The following is a 16,200-nucleotide window of genomic DNA, read 5'->3' as shown; positions in this document are numbered from 1 at the left end:
AGGAAACAGAAGGACAAGGACAGCCTGGGAGGTGGAAAGATCTGAGGTCAAGGGGAAAGAGATAAAGCTGTCTCTCCTAGTTGCAGGTAAGGACATCTGCTGGTGTTTTATGAAGAGCCTCTGAGGAGGTATACGTGGAGTTTGGATCTGTGTGTGGGTCTCACCAGTACCTGAGAACAACGTCTAAGGTAATCCAGTGCAGGCAAGCACAGGTCTGTGGATGTGGCTCCAGCTCCTGGGACACAGTCTCCAATGTCTTTACATTCTGCCTCCCCTAGAGCAGCGTGGGGACAAAGACAAAATTATCCCTGCTCTCCAATGATAGTATAAGACCTGCTCACTCACTTTTTACCCAAATACACACAGAAGGAAGAGAAGAGAAAGTTACAGCAACTCAGAATAATCCTGATAAAATTCCCATCTGTGAATTTTTTCTCCCCGTGAGGACGTTTGGTCTGTTCTGGTCCAGTTCTTCTGGTGGCTGAGTGGGTATTTCTGAAACCAGCACACCAGTTCCCTTCTCTGCTGTCTGATGTGTGTTCTGAGGCCTGGTGACAGAGAACTGTCCCAGAGGCAGGCCTTACAAGGCCAAAATGAGGCGCTTGGCTTTCCTCTTTGGACTGTGTCTGCTCCCAGGATGAGCCCCTAATGATGACAGTGAACAAAGAGGCCAGAAAGAATAAACATACGAGGTTTGGAGACATAGGCTACCTCATTAGACTTAAATTAGATTATTTTCATATAGCTGTAGAGATTTTTCTATAGGTAAGTAAATCAGAATAATATAGGTAAATAAATGAGAAAAAGACTGTGTAGATAAGTGAGAATTATAATTTTTATTTTCAATGTAATGCATCTATTTCTATTCTTCTAATAAAATCATCCCATAGCACTGTAATTATAGCTAATTGTCTACAATTGTAGCAGCAAGCACACTTCCCTACGGGTAAATATACATAATTACTAGGCATTAGTTAAATTTCAGAAGCAATGAGGCATGCTTCTACATAAAAGAAATAGACAAATTCACGTATTAGATTAGGGCTGGTACAGTTTTTGTGAAGGGCCAGAGAGCAAATACTAAAAGCTTTGTAGGTCACTCTGTCAGGGGTGTAACTTCACTTCTGTTGCTGAAGCACAAAGCCGAATAAAATTGCTTTCAAGAAAATTTGTTAGTGAGTTAGATTTGAACTGTAAGTTTGCCAGTCTCTGGTTTACATTAATATACCTTACAACTGAAAACAGGGGCCAGGATGAATGCATGCTGAAAAAAGCAGGTGGAAATTAACAACAGTGTCATTTCCTAGTCTCTTAATTATAGCAGGTGCTACCTTTTATGCTGTACAGTCTATATAAATAGGCTTTCAGGAACCAAGTAGTACATACGAAGCACGGACGTAGGGAGGGTTCTGTGTTTTTCACTGAACCCCAAGGCTTATACCTTGACCCTTGACTTCATAAATCACAGAATAAAATAGAACCTATCTTTTCAAAACTATCTTCTGTGTGCACATTAATAATTTGGCATCTCCACCTCCAGTCCATAGTTCTTCTCTAAGATAAAGTCTCAAATTTCCAGCATGCTGTCAGGTACATTTACCTGGATATTTCACAGACACGTGATATGTCTAAGTAACTGTATAAGGAAGATTCATTACCCTTTCTTCTTTGCTATGGTCTAAGTACTCGTGCCACACGACATGGACACAGGGTGGAACGTTTTCAGAAACAAGAAACGCCTAAGTTTTAAAGTACACGTTGGAATGTCACTCCTGCTCCATCTTATCGAACATATGCCAAATCCCTTCGTGCGCTGCATCCAGGCCGGATATGATATGTACCTGGCTGTCACTCTGTAGCCACATGGCTTACCAGACTGCCCGATGGGATACTAGGGTATTGCTATCATTGGGTTCTTTTTAAATTTTTACGATTTATTAAATTTTAGTTTCATGTGTGTTTTCCTGCATGCATATCTGTGGACCTCTTGCAGGCCTGGTGCTCGAGGAAGCCAGGAGAGGGCATTATATCCCCGAGGACTGGAGTTACAGATGACTGTCAGCTGACATGTGGGTGGTGGGAATTGAACCCAGGTCCTCTGGAAGAGCAATTCTAACTCCAAGAATAAGGGTGATGCTACTCTTAACTGCTAAGCTACCTCTCCAGGCCTTATCATTAGTTTTTGTCAGTCTAATATAACATCTACTTCATAAATTAATTATTGGTATGTATGCATAGGAAAAATAGAGAATACACAGGTTTGGTACTATTAGTGGTTTTAAGAATCCAATGGTGGTCTTAGAACATATCTCTGTAGGTAAAGATGGCAACTATATGTTGTAACAGAACAGGGTAAGGATTGTCTACAGCTCAGCTAATAGCAAGTAAGTCCTGACACTTTCTTTTTTTTTCTTACTACAAGCATGACACAAGTTTAACAACTTCTTGGTGCCCAATTTTTTTTTTTTCACAAAAGAATGATCAGTGTATCAGTTATCTATTAGGAAGGTAAAAGAACAATATCAACCTTCTGTTTTTTTATGTGTAAGGTTCTCAGACTCCACATCTAGGAGCTCTCTGTGTAAACCTCTAAGATGTGTAAATATCTTTTAAACTTGTGGTTAACGCCCCCCCTGCCCTTTCTCTCCATCTCACCCAGATGAATCCATGCTCTGTAGAAGCCAGCTTCAGTAGGTCATGCTGTAGACAAGACTTCACACTACTAAGTATTCCTAAATTAAGCATACAACTACCGATATGCTTCCTAAAATACACCAGGACTTAAAGGAGCACGGTGACCCATCCAAAACACACAGTACAACTACGAAGGCTAACGGAGGCATTCTTGGTTTTACTTTCCAACTGCTGTGACATTGAAGGAAATGGTTTCCTAAACAAGGTCAAATACTGAAGATTAGATTGAATATTCTACGATTGAAAAGGAAGTTAGCATAAAATAGTGTATAGGCTTAGAACATATTATATAGAATATTGTATATACATAATATTATAAATATTCTGTAGATACAGTGAAAACATCGGCTTCAGACTGAAAACATCGACTTCAGACAAACCCAAGTACAGTAAGCCATATGTTCATATCACAGGAGATTAACTCTTTTAGGGCCCTGACTTCAGAGATGTCCCTACAAAGCCATTGTGGGAAGGGTCTACAATGACTGTGAGTTATTAAAGGAGGGTTCTACTTACCCAGTCCTTTGACGAATTTCATAAGGCACATGATGTAACTAGTGGCTGCATTAGCGAAGACCTGGATGTTGTCGGTGTTGAGAAAAGCTTCAAACACATCAAACACGGGAGCCTGGCCTTTCCCTGGGGGAGGAAGATGATGGAATCTTAACAAAGGGAGGTTTTGTTCTGTTTTTAACTCTTCAGGGTGCTTATTCTTCCAGTACGTCTCAAAGAATCTTAGAAAAGATTCATTAGAAAAACAATTCCAGACCTTTTGTCTGACTGGCTAGCATGTCTTGCTCTTTCACCGACATGGGAAGTGGAGGAAGGCTAGGAAGAAAGTTGGGTAGATAATGGGGGTAGAGCTATAGGAACAAAAGCCTGGAGTAATGTGTAGGTCTACAGTACAGTAAACATGGGCTTCTGGAATATTGCAGCACACAAAAAAATGTAGATTATCTATAGACAAGGGGAAGGACCATTAAGATAAGCCTCTGATAAAATACATTTATTTATTCATTCCTATGCAGAAGTCATAGACATAAGTCTGCTTGCCTTAGGAATCCTGCTTGCAAGGTTGTCAGTCAAGTGGCTCTAGACTAGCATTCAGGAGCTTGATTCACAGAATGTTTCTGGGCAAGTTATCTTATAAGGTGGCTTACTATATTCTAGACTATACAAACCCTTTGGTTCATACTGAGCATCCAGTGTTTGACCTATGTCAGGTGCAATGTGTCTATGTGACCAGTTTCCAACTGGGCCTTTGACTGGCTTCACGTTGCTGACACTTCCATTGCTGCGTGAAGAGTGCTCTGTGTAATGTTCCATGGGAAGGGCAAGAATATAACTAAACCTGTAGCTTCCTTGCAGATTCTGTCTTTTTACCTCATGACAAGGATGTGACCATATCACACCACCATAGTGAATCTTAGTCATGAGTCATGGAATACACTCAAAGCGTGCGATAATTCCTATCAGAACTGTGTGCTATGTCCCATGAGTCCTTTTGCTGGCTTCCTGAATGTCAGGGTGGTCTTGGTCACTGAAACAATACCCCTGGACTCTGGGCATGGCAATCTATTTCTAGCTAGGTCCATTCTTCCTAATTCTGATTCCCTGATTTTCTTACTTGAAAATAGAGATGTAGGCTTAGTGTACCTTCTAAATCCTGTGGACCAGATTGTTTCAGAATTTGGAGTTTTTCAGAATTTGAACTATTTGCTTAAAATTTACCGAGAATCTGAAATCTGAGTACTATGGAATTCCAACTTTTTTTTTTTTTTTTTGACTTTGGAGCATGGATGCTCAACTTGTGACATTTTCCTCTCTGGTTCCAGAAAGAAACTCTGCAGAGCAACACAGAGTGACCAACAGTATCTCAGCAAGAGCAGGGCCTCATGAGCTCAGCGCTCTGGACCAGCTGGCAGTAATCCAACCCCAAATCCTAGGTACATGTTATTTCCTGTTGACAAAACATGGCTGAAAGAACGCCTTTCCTCTTGTTCTTTTGATAACCTGAGACTCGCACATAAAGATTCTTCCCTTAGCTGGGTGTGGTGGCGGACGCCTTTAATCCCAGCACTCAGGAGGCAGAGGCAGGTGGATCTCTATGAGTTCAAGGCCAGCCTGGTCTACAAAGTGAGTCCAGGACAGGCAAGGCTACACAGAGAAACCTTGTCTCAAAAAAACAAAAACAAAAACAAAAACAAACCAAACACCACCACCACCACCAACAAAACCAAACAACAACAACAACAACAACAACAGATTTGTGCCATAGCAGGAGTCACTCAGTTGTTCTCACCCATGGAATAGTCCCCAACCAGGTACTCCTTGACCTCTGACTTGTTGCCACTGTGCACTGTTTCCAGAGCACTGAACAGGGGTCTCCATCCCGACTGGATCTGTGTGGAGCACACCTCAACCAGCTCCCCAATGGAGGTGACCACCTGCACAAGTGAAGGAGGAAGTGATGAATCAACAAAAGTAGAACTTGAAGGAAATGCCATTTGCTTCTCTTCCTCCTATTTCTTAGTTAATTTTAGTGAAAGAGAAAAAGCAAAATGGAGATAGATTCACTTATTTCCCTAGTAACTAATGATGCTAAGTAAAAACTTAGAGGATTAGCCTTCTGCTAGTTTGCTGGTTTGTGTGTGTGTGTGTGTGTGTGTGTGTGTGTGTGTGTGTGTGTGTGTTTGTATTTGGGTGTGCCTTATTGCCATGCACTGATGATTCAGATCCTTCCTACTTTATGCTTTGTAAATAATTTTACAATCTTGAGCTTTTCTTTCAAAAAAGATTTTTTGCCTGTATGTATGTTTGTATGCCTATTTCTAGTAATAATGATACTTGTCATTGTATTTAAAAAAATATTTATTATTTATACAGTAGTCTGCCCCCATGTGTGCCTTCGTGACAGAAGAGGGCACCGTATTCCATTGGAGATGGTTGTGAGCCACCATGTGGTTGCTGGGAACTGAACTCAGGACCTTTGGAAGGACAGCCAGTGCTCGTAACCACTGTCTTTTGTTTTTGACATGACACTTGTACAGTGCTGCCAGATCCTCCAGGGTTAGAATCTGCAAAGCTCTAGTTCTCGACTGTCTGCTTGTCTCAGTGCCTTTTCCTCCTCCCATACCAAGAGAGAAGCTCACAGTGGCTTAGAACTTTCTATGTAGCCTATGCTGGCTTCACTCTTGTGATTCTCCTGCCTCAGCCTCCTAAGCCCTGAAATAGGGGCCACAGATCACCACAGCTGTCTTTTGATTCCATTTAATGATGTGGTTACTGTTACAAACATTTGTGAGGAAGACTTCAATGGATGTTTTTTCATTTCTCTTGGGCACACACTGTTGGAGGAACCGCCAGGGTGTGTTCTGAACCAAGTAAAGAATTTGCTTTCTTACTCCAGTGTTTGTTGTTAATTTCCTCTCCACCTCACCTGTGCTTATTACCTCTCCTTTGGCCTCAGCCACCGTAGTAAGTAAAGCAGTGTTCACTGTGGGTTCAATTTACATTTCTCTAATGATGCTGAGCACCCCACTCAATGCACTCGTGTGTGTGGCTTTATTTACATCCAGCATTTTGCTGTTTTGCACACTTCCCTTGCCCTTAGATCTTCTATTCTTCTTTTTACCACATTCTTTTATGTTAAACACATGTCATTTTAACATCCCTATTTGATTTTTTAAACTTCTCTTTACTGTATGTGTTACTTTCATTTTTACTGAAAAGATTATAATATGCACTGTCAAGTTATCACATACTTCTAGTTAATACCGAATTTATTTGGGGAGAAGTAGAATTTTGCTTCTATATATCCCCATTTCCTCTCTCTCCCTTTTTTTTTCTGATGTTACTTACTTTTATATTTAAGCTTAGTCTAAATGAAGCCAAGATATGTAAGATCTATAGTACTGTCATTGGCTCCTGTACCTTGAGAATGTGATGACAAGCTCTGGCTTACCCTAATGGTATACCCCACTATAGCAAATCCACCCAGGGGACAGGGTGCCTGTATGTGTGCATGTGAGTGTGCACACATGTGTGCATGTGTGTGTACATGCGCGTGTGCATGCGTGTGTGTGTGTGTGTCTGTGAGCGTGTGAGTGTGGGTGTGCATGCGCATGCATGTGTGTGTGTGTGTGTGTGTGTGTGTGTGTGTGTGTGTGTGTGTGACTACCCTTCTCTGGTTGTCACTTTGAGGGCATTTTTGTAGTGTTCATTATCTTGCCAGTATGTCATTGCATTTAAAGAAAATGAATAAGCCATTCAACATCTGAGTCAGTTTCAGAGACAGGGTCTGCTGAGCTTTAGCCCACCACTGTGTCACAGGCGAGGTCGCCGAGCTTGCTACTTTCCTCCTCTCTCCCATTAGACAGAATGACCATAGTGCATTGCATGGTCTAGATAAGATACAGATCAGTCCAGCCAGGGCCTCTGAGTCTGTGTTGCAGTTCCACCAATCACTAGGTGATCCTGGCCAAATTATTTAATCTCTGTGTGTCACTAACCTAGAAAGACACTATGCAAAACAGCGTATGTCTCTGCCCGCCCTCGCCAAATGCTAGCTCTGGGTAGAGGATGCAGAGGCCCAAGTGGCACTGACCTGGTCTTGAACATCTTCATCACACAGTTCTAGCTGCATAATACGCTCAAAGGGCCGGAAGAGTGCTTCATTAAAGTGAAAGTGAGGCGGCTCGCTCCAGTCAGTGAGAACCTCGGTCAGGATATCATGGATGAAGGAAACAGCCTTCTGAGACACGTGGCGTTCTTTATGACAGGCGGCCTGCACAAGACCAGAGAGGGCCGGACGCCAGCAGGAAGTCAGGCAAGGAGAGTGTGACTTCTGAAGGTGTCCCCCAGCCCACCTCATTATATGAAGGCAGAAAGAGCAACTCAATTTATACACAAACTTTAAGGAATTTTAGTGTATACATAATATGTACACCAAATTCCACCTGAAAATTTAACCAACTTCAGATACAACTTCAATATACCTTGAGGTTTCTGGAATAGTAAGGTTTCTACTGTTTTCCTTTTCTGCAGCATGGCAATTTTCTTCAGCAGTACAGAGCATCTTCCCCACAACCTAGCCTGGAAACTGATTACGGTTCATCCTTAGTCATCCCCCTAACATAGTAAGATCAAGAGTATCATTTGTTCCCTAGTGAGATAGACCAGTTACAACAAAGACCCGGATTGGCTCACACAGCCTGGATCTCATGTTCTTTACTGATTTTGTTTCACACGGGCTTTCAACTTTGACAGGGACTTGCTTTGTCTAGTGACACAACAGAAATCATTCCATAAGTTAAAAAAAAAAAACCTGTGAAATGGAGTTTGCACTTTCATTGTTTGGGGAAACCCTAAGCAGGACATGTGAATGTGTGGGGACTGTCTGCCAAAGGCAGCCCATATTACAGACCATGCAGAGAGAAAATGCTGCCCACCCTTCTCAGTTAGAGCTACCAAGAACTAGTTTGTTTCAGTCTTTGTGTCAGTTGAGCACAGCCACAGGAGGAAAGCCATCTGTGATCAGCCAAGCTAGCTGTCTTATTCAGGATTTCTATTTCTATGCTAAGACACCCCTATACTTCTGGGGGAACAGCTTATCATTACGGAAGTCAGAGCAGGACCTCGAGCAGGGCAGAACCCTGGAGGCAAGAACTGACGTAGGGCCCATGGAAGAGTGAGTGCTGTTTTCTTATCGCACCCAGGAGCATCAATGCAGAAATGGCCACCCACGGCGACTTTGGTTCTCCCACATCAGTTGTCAAGCAAGAAAATGCACCATAGGCTCGCCCACAGGCCAACCTGGTGGGGGCATTTTCTTAGTTGAGGTTTTTTTCTTCCCAAATGACTCGAGCCTGGTCAAGTTGGAATCAAACTACCCAGCACACTAGTCCACACCAGAATTACGGCAGCATTTTCTTCAAATTTATGATACAGAGGATCGTGAGTTAATAAATGGTTACTGTTTGAAGCTCCTAGGCTCTCAGCATGTCTAATTTCAGCATACTATCTAGCTGATTTGCTCTTTGGCCTTGACTAAAGTGATATTTTCTACCTTTCTTTCTTAGTAGTCTATCCTCATGTTAATAAATTAACTTTCATGAAATATTTTCTTGTATATCTTTACTAGGTAAGCATTACAGGGCATTTATGAGCAGTTACCACTGCACACACAGCAATGATATTTCCTGTTACTTAGCTAGTGGGGGGCGTGTTTGAATGAGAAATGATTAGGCTCCGATATTTATTTTAACACTTGATTCCCAGCTGGCACACTCTGTGTGTGTGTGGGGGGGGGGGCGGGGGCGGGGCGGTGCAGCCTTGCTGGAAGAAGTGACATTATGGTTAGGCTCTCAGATTTCATAGCCTAGCCCTGCCACCAGGTTGCTCGCTCTGCTTTTGCACTTACATCAGAAGGTGTGGTCCTCTCAGCTTCCCCCTCCATCGGTACTTCCCTGACATTGTGGGCTTTCCTTCTGGAATTTTAAGCCCAAATAAACTCTTCCTCCTATAACTTGCCTCAGTCACAGTGTTTTATCATGGGAACAGCAAAGTAACTAACAGAGCCAGCCATTCTGTGCTGAGATGATTAGATGTGGGCTACCATAAACCCGATCCTATAAACGACTTTCCTTTAGAGAGTGGGAGGGTGTTAGTAGTCATTGTGTTAGGAAAACCAGGATATATGGTTCCCCTTCTAAAATAACATGTCCTTAGTAACTGAATTTTCAGAGATGAGAGACAAGAACCAAAGATGTTGCCTAAAGTAAAGAATTGATTCGGGATCCTATCTTTTAGTTCCAGACTCAAGTTGAGAGCAGAACATAAGAGACTAAAGAGGCAGCTTTACAAGGAAACTAATTGAGCCATATACTTGGAAAGATATACGACCGTGGTGTTAGTGACACCATGGTCTCAGTGCCTTTCAAAGTGAGCCTTCAGATGCCTTGATATACAATCGGAACAATGATGCTTGCGACTAGGTTACAGTTCTCACTGGGCTGTATATACAGCCGCGATGCTGAGTGCGTAGCAGGAACTCCCTGAGCTTACGTTTACAAGCCCTTCCCAACTGCCAGTATCACCTCCACGAGGTGCGGAGCCACGAGGCTCCAACAGCGCATCACGTGGAGCAGGGGCCGTGCTTTGCTCCTCACAATCCTCAGCATGGCGTCCCCCAGGCGGAACAGGTGCAGAGCGGTTTTGCGATCCTGAGTCGACTTAACTTCTCCTACAGGAAGGTAAGATGGGAAAGCCCAAACTTAGGTGCAGTTCGACGGACACCGGCACAAAGAGAAGTTAAAAAAAAATCAAGGCAGTGTTCTTGGATAACAAGACAGTTTCAGAAAGCTCATCGAGGAAGGAGAGAGCCTTCCATTCAAAATCAGGAAGGTGGCTCACTCAGTAGCACCAAAACCTCTCCCCGACGCAATACTGTGTTCACATGTAGCCATGTAGCAGTGCTTTAAGCCGTAGGCTGGGGAGTTAGACCTGTTTAGTAGTGAGATTAGAACGGGCTAACGATTTCCCTCTAATCCACAGTATCTCATGTATAAAACCCTTAAAGCTCCCTTGTAAATGCATGTGATGACCTGCACATACAGATGAGTGCTTTAAACTCTAATAGTTATGATTGCTACTGCCATCTTTCACACACATCTCTGTCGGCATCAAAGACTAAGGCTATTCCCTCCTTACTTACCAACAGTTTCTTCAAGGAAAATTACCTGGCATTGCCAGAGAGTAATCGGCTGTGTCTGTCACGGAATGGAAAAGCTGAGACTGGGATGCTTTCTTTAGCTGGTAGAGGAACCCTCCTAAGGCTGTTAGGTTCAACTTATCTGTAGCATCATCAAAAAGCCTGGGTGCAAATAAACATACGCATTACATGGGAACAAGTCATCAAGGGCATATGACAGAATATTTATGGTGGTTTGGTTTATATAATTAACAGAAACCGCTATGAAATCAATGCAGACAAGTGGGTGGTGTTATTAATGTGTGTAAGTCTGCAGTAACCATGAGATTTTGATACAAAGAATACCACAAAGCATACTTGAAAAGAATAATCCTTGCAGCTTCCAAGACTAGCCAGTGGTGGTAAGCACTCCTAAATTGTCTGGGAAGAATGTAAAAGATGACAAAGTATTGCCATCCAGAGATTCCAGGCCTACGGGGAGAAGATGTAAAGATCAGACATTAGGGTCTTATAGCTACTGTGAGCAGTGAGGCACCAATAGTCTACCAGTCAAGCCTGCGGTGATGTCTGTGGTGTGGGATGTCATGTGCTGCTCAAGGGACATTGTTATGGACAGAAATTGAATCTTGAGCCATTCTAAAGGATTAAAATAAGACATACTAAGTTTTAACACAGAAACCAGTCTAAAATAGGAGGCATTAAAAGATGTTACATATTTCACAAATCCAATGTTGAAAAAACCAAGCACACTTGAAATTTAACAGCAAAAGTCAAAGACTTAGTTTGAAATGAACAAAGGACTTGAAAAAACAGTCATTCAAATATGATACACTAGAAAGCACACAGGAAAAAAAATGAACACAGTCTGGACATAAGTGCAAATAAAAACCACAAATTAATTATTGACAATAAGAGGAATGCTTCAGATTTTTGAAGATGTTAAGCAGGCTTTCTGATAATTTTAGTGCATGAAACAATTTCATATGTAGTGAGTATTGGGGCATTTTATCAAAGTGCTATTCAATCAGAGTGTCACGCATAATTCAAACTCTGCAATTTTAGGGCTGGATAGGTGGATAGCTGATTTTCCAGAGGAGTCAAGCTCAACTCTCAGCACATGGCTACCCATACCCAGTTCTGTAATGGCAGTTCCAGGGGATGCGGGACACTCTTCTGCTACCTGCCTGCACGTGTGCTACACAGGCATGCACATGGGCAAAAACATCAATATACACGAAAAATGATTAAAAATTAATTTTGCAGTTTCCATGGCTGAGGATGCTGCTCACTTGGAAGAGTGTTTGCATAGCATGCTCGAAGCCTAGGTGTCCATCACTAGTACCTCATAAATTGAGTGGCGTGTCCATAATCCCAATAATTAGGAGGTAAAAGCTAAAGAGTAAGCTCAAAAGAATCCTTGGCTACATAGCAAACATGGGATCAGCCTAAGCTACATGAGACTCTATCTCACACAAGCACAAAAAGAAAACGAAACAAAAATAAAAAGAAAGAAAGAGAAGAAAGTAAAAACCTGTACTTTTATTCTGCTCTTGGATTATGTCTACAAGTAGCAAGAATCTCTGCAGAGAGATGGACTTAGAAGCATTTTCTGACTCCATCGTTCGTTATAAAGTGGAATGACTTAAAACAAATTAGTTTACTCCACTGACCTGTATTTCCTCCTTTAAGAAATAAAGTTAATAGTTCTCATGGTTGGGGCGCCTGGAGTAGTGTGTGCTCTGTGTGAAGTGTCTGGGAAAGTGCTTAACAGCATCAGTTAATTCCTATTTTGTTATCATTGCATTATAATGGCCTATTCACTGGAGGCTTGGAGAGGCGAGAGATCTGAATCTCAGCAGAGATGATCTCAGGCAGAGAAAGCACAGGGATTCAGGAACTGAGCCTAGCTGTAGACCCATCCTGCTTCAACTTAAAGAAACATGGGAACCATCTTTAATCATCCCATGAAGGTGTCTAGAGGATTTCCTTTGAATAAGCTGACCACTCCCAGACAGAAAGCGAGACAGACAGAAAGACAGAACACACATGTACACGTGCACACACATGTACACACAGATGTTGATGTAAAGGGGTCATCCAAGACAAAGATTTATTTTTGTGTTTTTGTTTGTTTGGTTGGTTTGGTTTTTCAAGTCAGGCTTTCTCTGTGTATCACTCTGGCTGTCCTGGAACTCTCTTTGTTAGACCAGGCTGGCCTTGAACTCACAGCACTCCACCTGTCTCTGCCCCCTGAGTGCTGGGATTAAAGGCATGTGCTGGGATTAAAGGCCTGGCTCACCATCATGTTTTGCATAAATAAATGCAACAAAGTTTGAAAAAATGCAGTTATATTAGACATTTTCTCTTTTATTTAAAATTTATTTTTCTGGCCAGTAAATAGATATTTAAATCCTATTAATATAGCAGCAAAATATTTTGTACCTACTTCAAAGATAATTATGTTTGCAACTGAGGTTTCTTTTAATGTTGGCAGGAGACATCTGATGAAAAATCTAGCACACACACACACAGCACATGTACATAGCACACACAGCACACCATCTTAGTCCACACACCTACCCATACACACACATTCTATACATGCAGAACACACCAGTAGTCAAGAAAACACATACTAATGCACACACACACACACAGCACACACATATATACCAACATATACACAACACACAAACAGTATGGCACACACACAGCACACATACACAGCACATAACAAACACAAACATGCAAACACTCACCACAAACATACACATAGTTTAGTAAATCTATTAAGTGTTTCAGAACTTCTGAGAAAACATTTATTACACCGTATGCACTAGCCTCATATAATTCCAACAATCACTCTGTTCTCTACCGGCACTAAGTCAGGCTATACTCAAGTTTTATTTTAATATTTTCAGTTATTAACTAAACGCACATGGTTAGTGGATAATAAACATCCTACATACTTGATTTTTAGATCCATATCACTGTGCCTGGACATGGTAACAGGATGATTTTGTATTCAAGTAGGGAGCATGCTATTATGCTTTGGAAAAGCAGTCAGAGTCACAATGCTGGAGTAGTTTGTGAGACTCCCTATGTTTCCAAGACTTGCCTGGAATACATGATTCTCCTGCTTCAGCTTCCTGAGCGGTGGGGTATCGGGTGTGCCCCATACCTAGCTATGCATAAGGACATCTTGTTAAGAGGGTGTACAGATGACTTAGCCTATAATGAGGTTTATATTACACCATTCCAATTTCATGATAATAAACAGGCATAAATAATGTATAGATATACAAAGATTGCTCTTACATTTTAAGCTACATTTAAAAAAGAGTTTTCAATTAAAACTTTAATGTTTAAGAGAAATTAAAACTTAATGTCCATTAAAGAACATGAAACAAAAAAAGACATAAATAGTAGTTAAACATTTACAAATTATCGAAAACTACACTTTTTTTTTTTTTTTTTTGCTATTTTGTGTTTCCATCTTGGATTCTATTTTGATTCTGGGTCTCTTAGCCATTTCTTTTCTTTTCTTTTTTCCTTTTCCTTTTTCTTTTTTTCTCTTTTACTCTAGTAAAGAGATACAGGAGTGTGTTATACTCTTCCCAACACCCATGAAGCACTTCCTAGATTCTAAAACACTTTAATGCCAAGAGCTCATTAGGCATGTAGGCTTTCTAGGAGGTGATCTGGTATTTTGAAAGGTTTGTACCATGGTGCACCCCCTGAACTGCTTCCAGTTTCTGACATGTTGTCATGAGCCATTGATTTGGGGAAGTTAAGTAGGTATGAGAGATCTCTGGAAGGGATCTGGTATTTTGCAAAGTCTGTACCATAAAGCACACCAGAATTGCTTCCAACCTCTGACAACCCCGTCATTTGTGCACTGCTGCATCTCTCTAAAATCTGGCATTAGAGCTGGGCATGGTGGCGCATGCCTATAATTTCAGCACCCAGGGAGGTAGAGGCGGGTGGATCACTGTAAGTCTAAGGCCAGCCTAGTCTACAAAGTGAGTCCAGAACAGCCAAGGCTACATTCAAGGCCAGCCTGGTAACAAAGTGAGTCCAGGACAGCCAAGGTTACACAGAGAAACACTGTTTCAAAAACCAAAAAGAAAAAAAAATCTGGCATTAGTGTTAACTGTCACTTTCTGGGTATTGATCAGCTTTTATTGAGCAAACTTCCCACAGGATCTTGTTGAAGATATACTGTTGTTCAGCTGAATTAATCCCTGATTATGGAATTCCTAGTTTGATTAAAATACTTTAAAACAGTTTAAGATATTTTAAAACAATTTTTGAGAGTTTATAGCTGCAAAAAATACCTTTGTGGTCCTCCAGATCCCTTACTAGGGGATAGCCTTGAAGCAGATTTGTGGCCTCAGATAAGCCTTCACTCCAGATGGCACCATGAATCCTGGTGTACATCATAAATATAGGCAAGTTGGTTTAAACTTCCCATGAACCAAAGATATAATGGGGCTACCTAAAGACGTCTAAATTAAGCATGAGCCTTAATGTCTAAATATACAAACTGTTCTGTTATAATTCCTTATACCATATCATTTTGTGGCATCATATGTTGCCATTTTAAATTTACTGTTTCTCAGAATGAAAGACAGATAAAATTCTTGTCCTGAACTCATTATAAACTAACAGATAGCTGGATAATGTATAGTTAGATCAGTCCTAATTGAAAAATCATATATTCCTGTAAGTTTTAGACCCTATTAACCTTTCTGCCTTGTCAACCTTTGTCACTCTGAACTCACTATGAACTTATGTAATGGATACATAGATAAGAAATGTTTAGTTTGAAAACATGTAACCTGTTGTATTTTAGAATTCATTCTGTTTTTGTGTTAATTGCCCTTTTTTGACTATTAGGTAATTCCATTTTCTCAGAAGTATATGTACAGTAACCAAGAATAAATTGCATTGAAATTAGGAAACAACTTCATCTAGTTGAAGTTAAGGTGCCTAATTTCATCCACCTTTTCTACTGAATGGATGTGTGTGTGAGTGGCTTATTTTCTATCTCTCTCATTTCTTATTTCCCTGTAGATTTGCAAATAAGTTAGTACACTCAGGGCTTTCCTCTTCTACGGCTCCTTTTAAGATTTCCCCTACAGTTTCTGGCTAGAAACCACTTTTACAGCCTGGGCTGTAGGAAAATTGTGGTCAGTTTAAGTTTTCCTCCCTGGCTTCAGTACAGCCAGTCTCAAGAGAAGGAACCCTGGGCTCTCTTTCCTCTTTCTTCTTTCAATCCTGGTCAGTTGCCTGAGCCATCAGCTGGGCAACCCCAGAGATGAAGCGAACTGGAGGGGAATCCACCTCCAGACCCAGCGACCCTACCCTGGACCTTCCCAGAGCCACAGATGGACACTAACACTTTAACAGTCAATTTGCTGGATAACTTGGAACAAGTAATAATTCTACCAGTTACAGCATGTGCAAATTGATTGTGTCAGTGGGGAGCTGAGTCTCAGTTTAACTGTTTCTATAGAAATTATCAAGCTAGTCAATGTCAAAGTCAGAACATGCAGTCAGGCTGTCTGAGCCCAGCCAGTTAATGTTTAGCCTACTGACCTAGTCACTTCCTGTCTGTCCTCTTTGTAGAAAGCCTGGGCATAAAGACTATACGTTGAAGGGATAGATAAGGTGATGTCAAATGAGTGGGGATCAAAAGTACTTCCAGAATCAAGACTTGTTGCCAAACAGTTGAGGCAATAGTTGATTTCCCTACTTTACCTTCTTAAAAATATATTTTATTAATTTATTCA

The 16,200-nt window shown here is 41.3% G+C and overlaps 1 protein-coding gene across 1 annotated transcript in view; it reads right to left on the bottom strand.

The window, feature by feature from the left end:
* The window catches only part of ARFGEF3 (ARFGEF family member 3), a 148,943-nt gene that overhangs the window by 40,081 nt on the left and 92,662 nt on the right, over positions 1 to 16,200 (bottom strand). The window contains exons 20-25 of the mRNA XM_084776440.1: positions 10,434 to 10,567; positions 9,792 to 9,937; positions 7,301 to 7,480; positions 4,997 to 5,141; positions 3,211 to 3,333; positions 171 to 274 (exon numbers count right to left, since the gene is read on the bottom strand). Coding sequence (XP_084632566.1) covers positions 171 to 274; positions 3,211 to 3,333; positions 4,997 to 5,141; positions 7,301 to 7,480; positions 9,792 to 9,937; positions 10,434 to 10,567 — 832 coding nt within the window. The remainder of the gene's footprint in view (positions 1 to 170; positions 275 to 3,210; positions 3,334 to 4,996; positions 5,142 to 7,300; positions 7,481 to 9,791; positions 9,938 to 10,433; positions 10,568 to 16,200) is intronic.

Source organism: Acomys minous (genome assembly GCF_964271855.1).
Source record: "Acomys minous genome assembly, chromosome: 3".
In the NCBI taxonomy this organism is placed as follows: Eukaryota; Metazoa; Chordata; class Mammalia; order Rodentia; family Muridae; genus Acomys; species Acomys minous.
The sequence above is the reverse complement of the archived record's forward strand: the minus strand, read 5'-3'. Positions and strand labels throughout refer to the sequence as shown.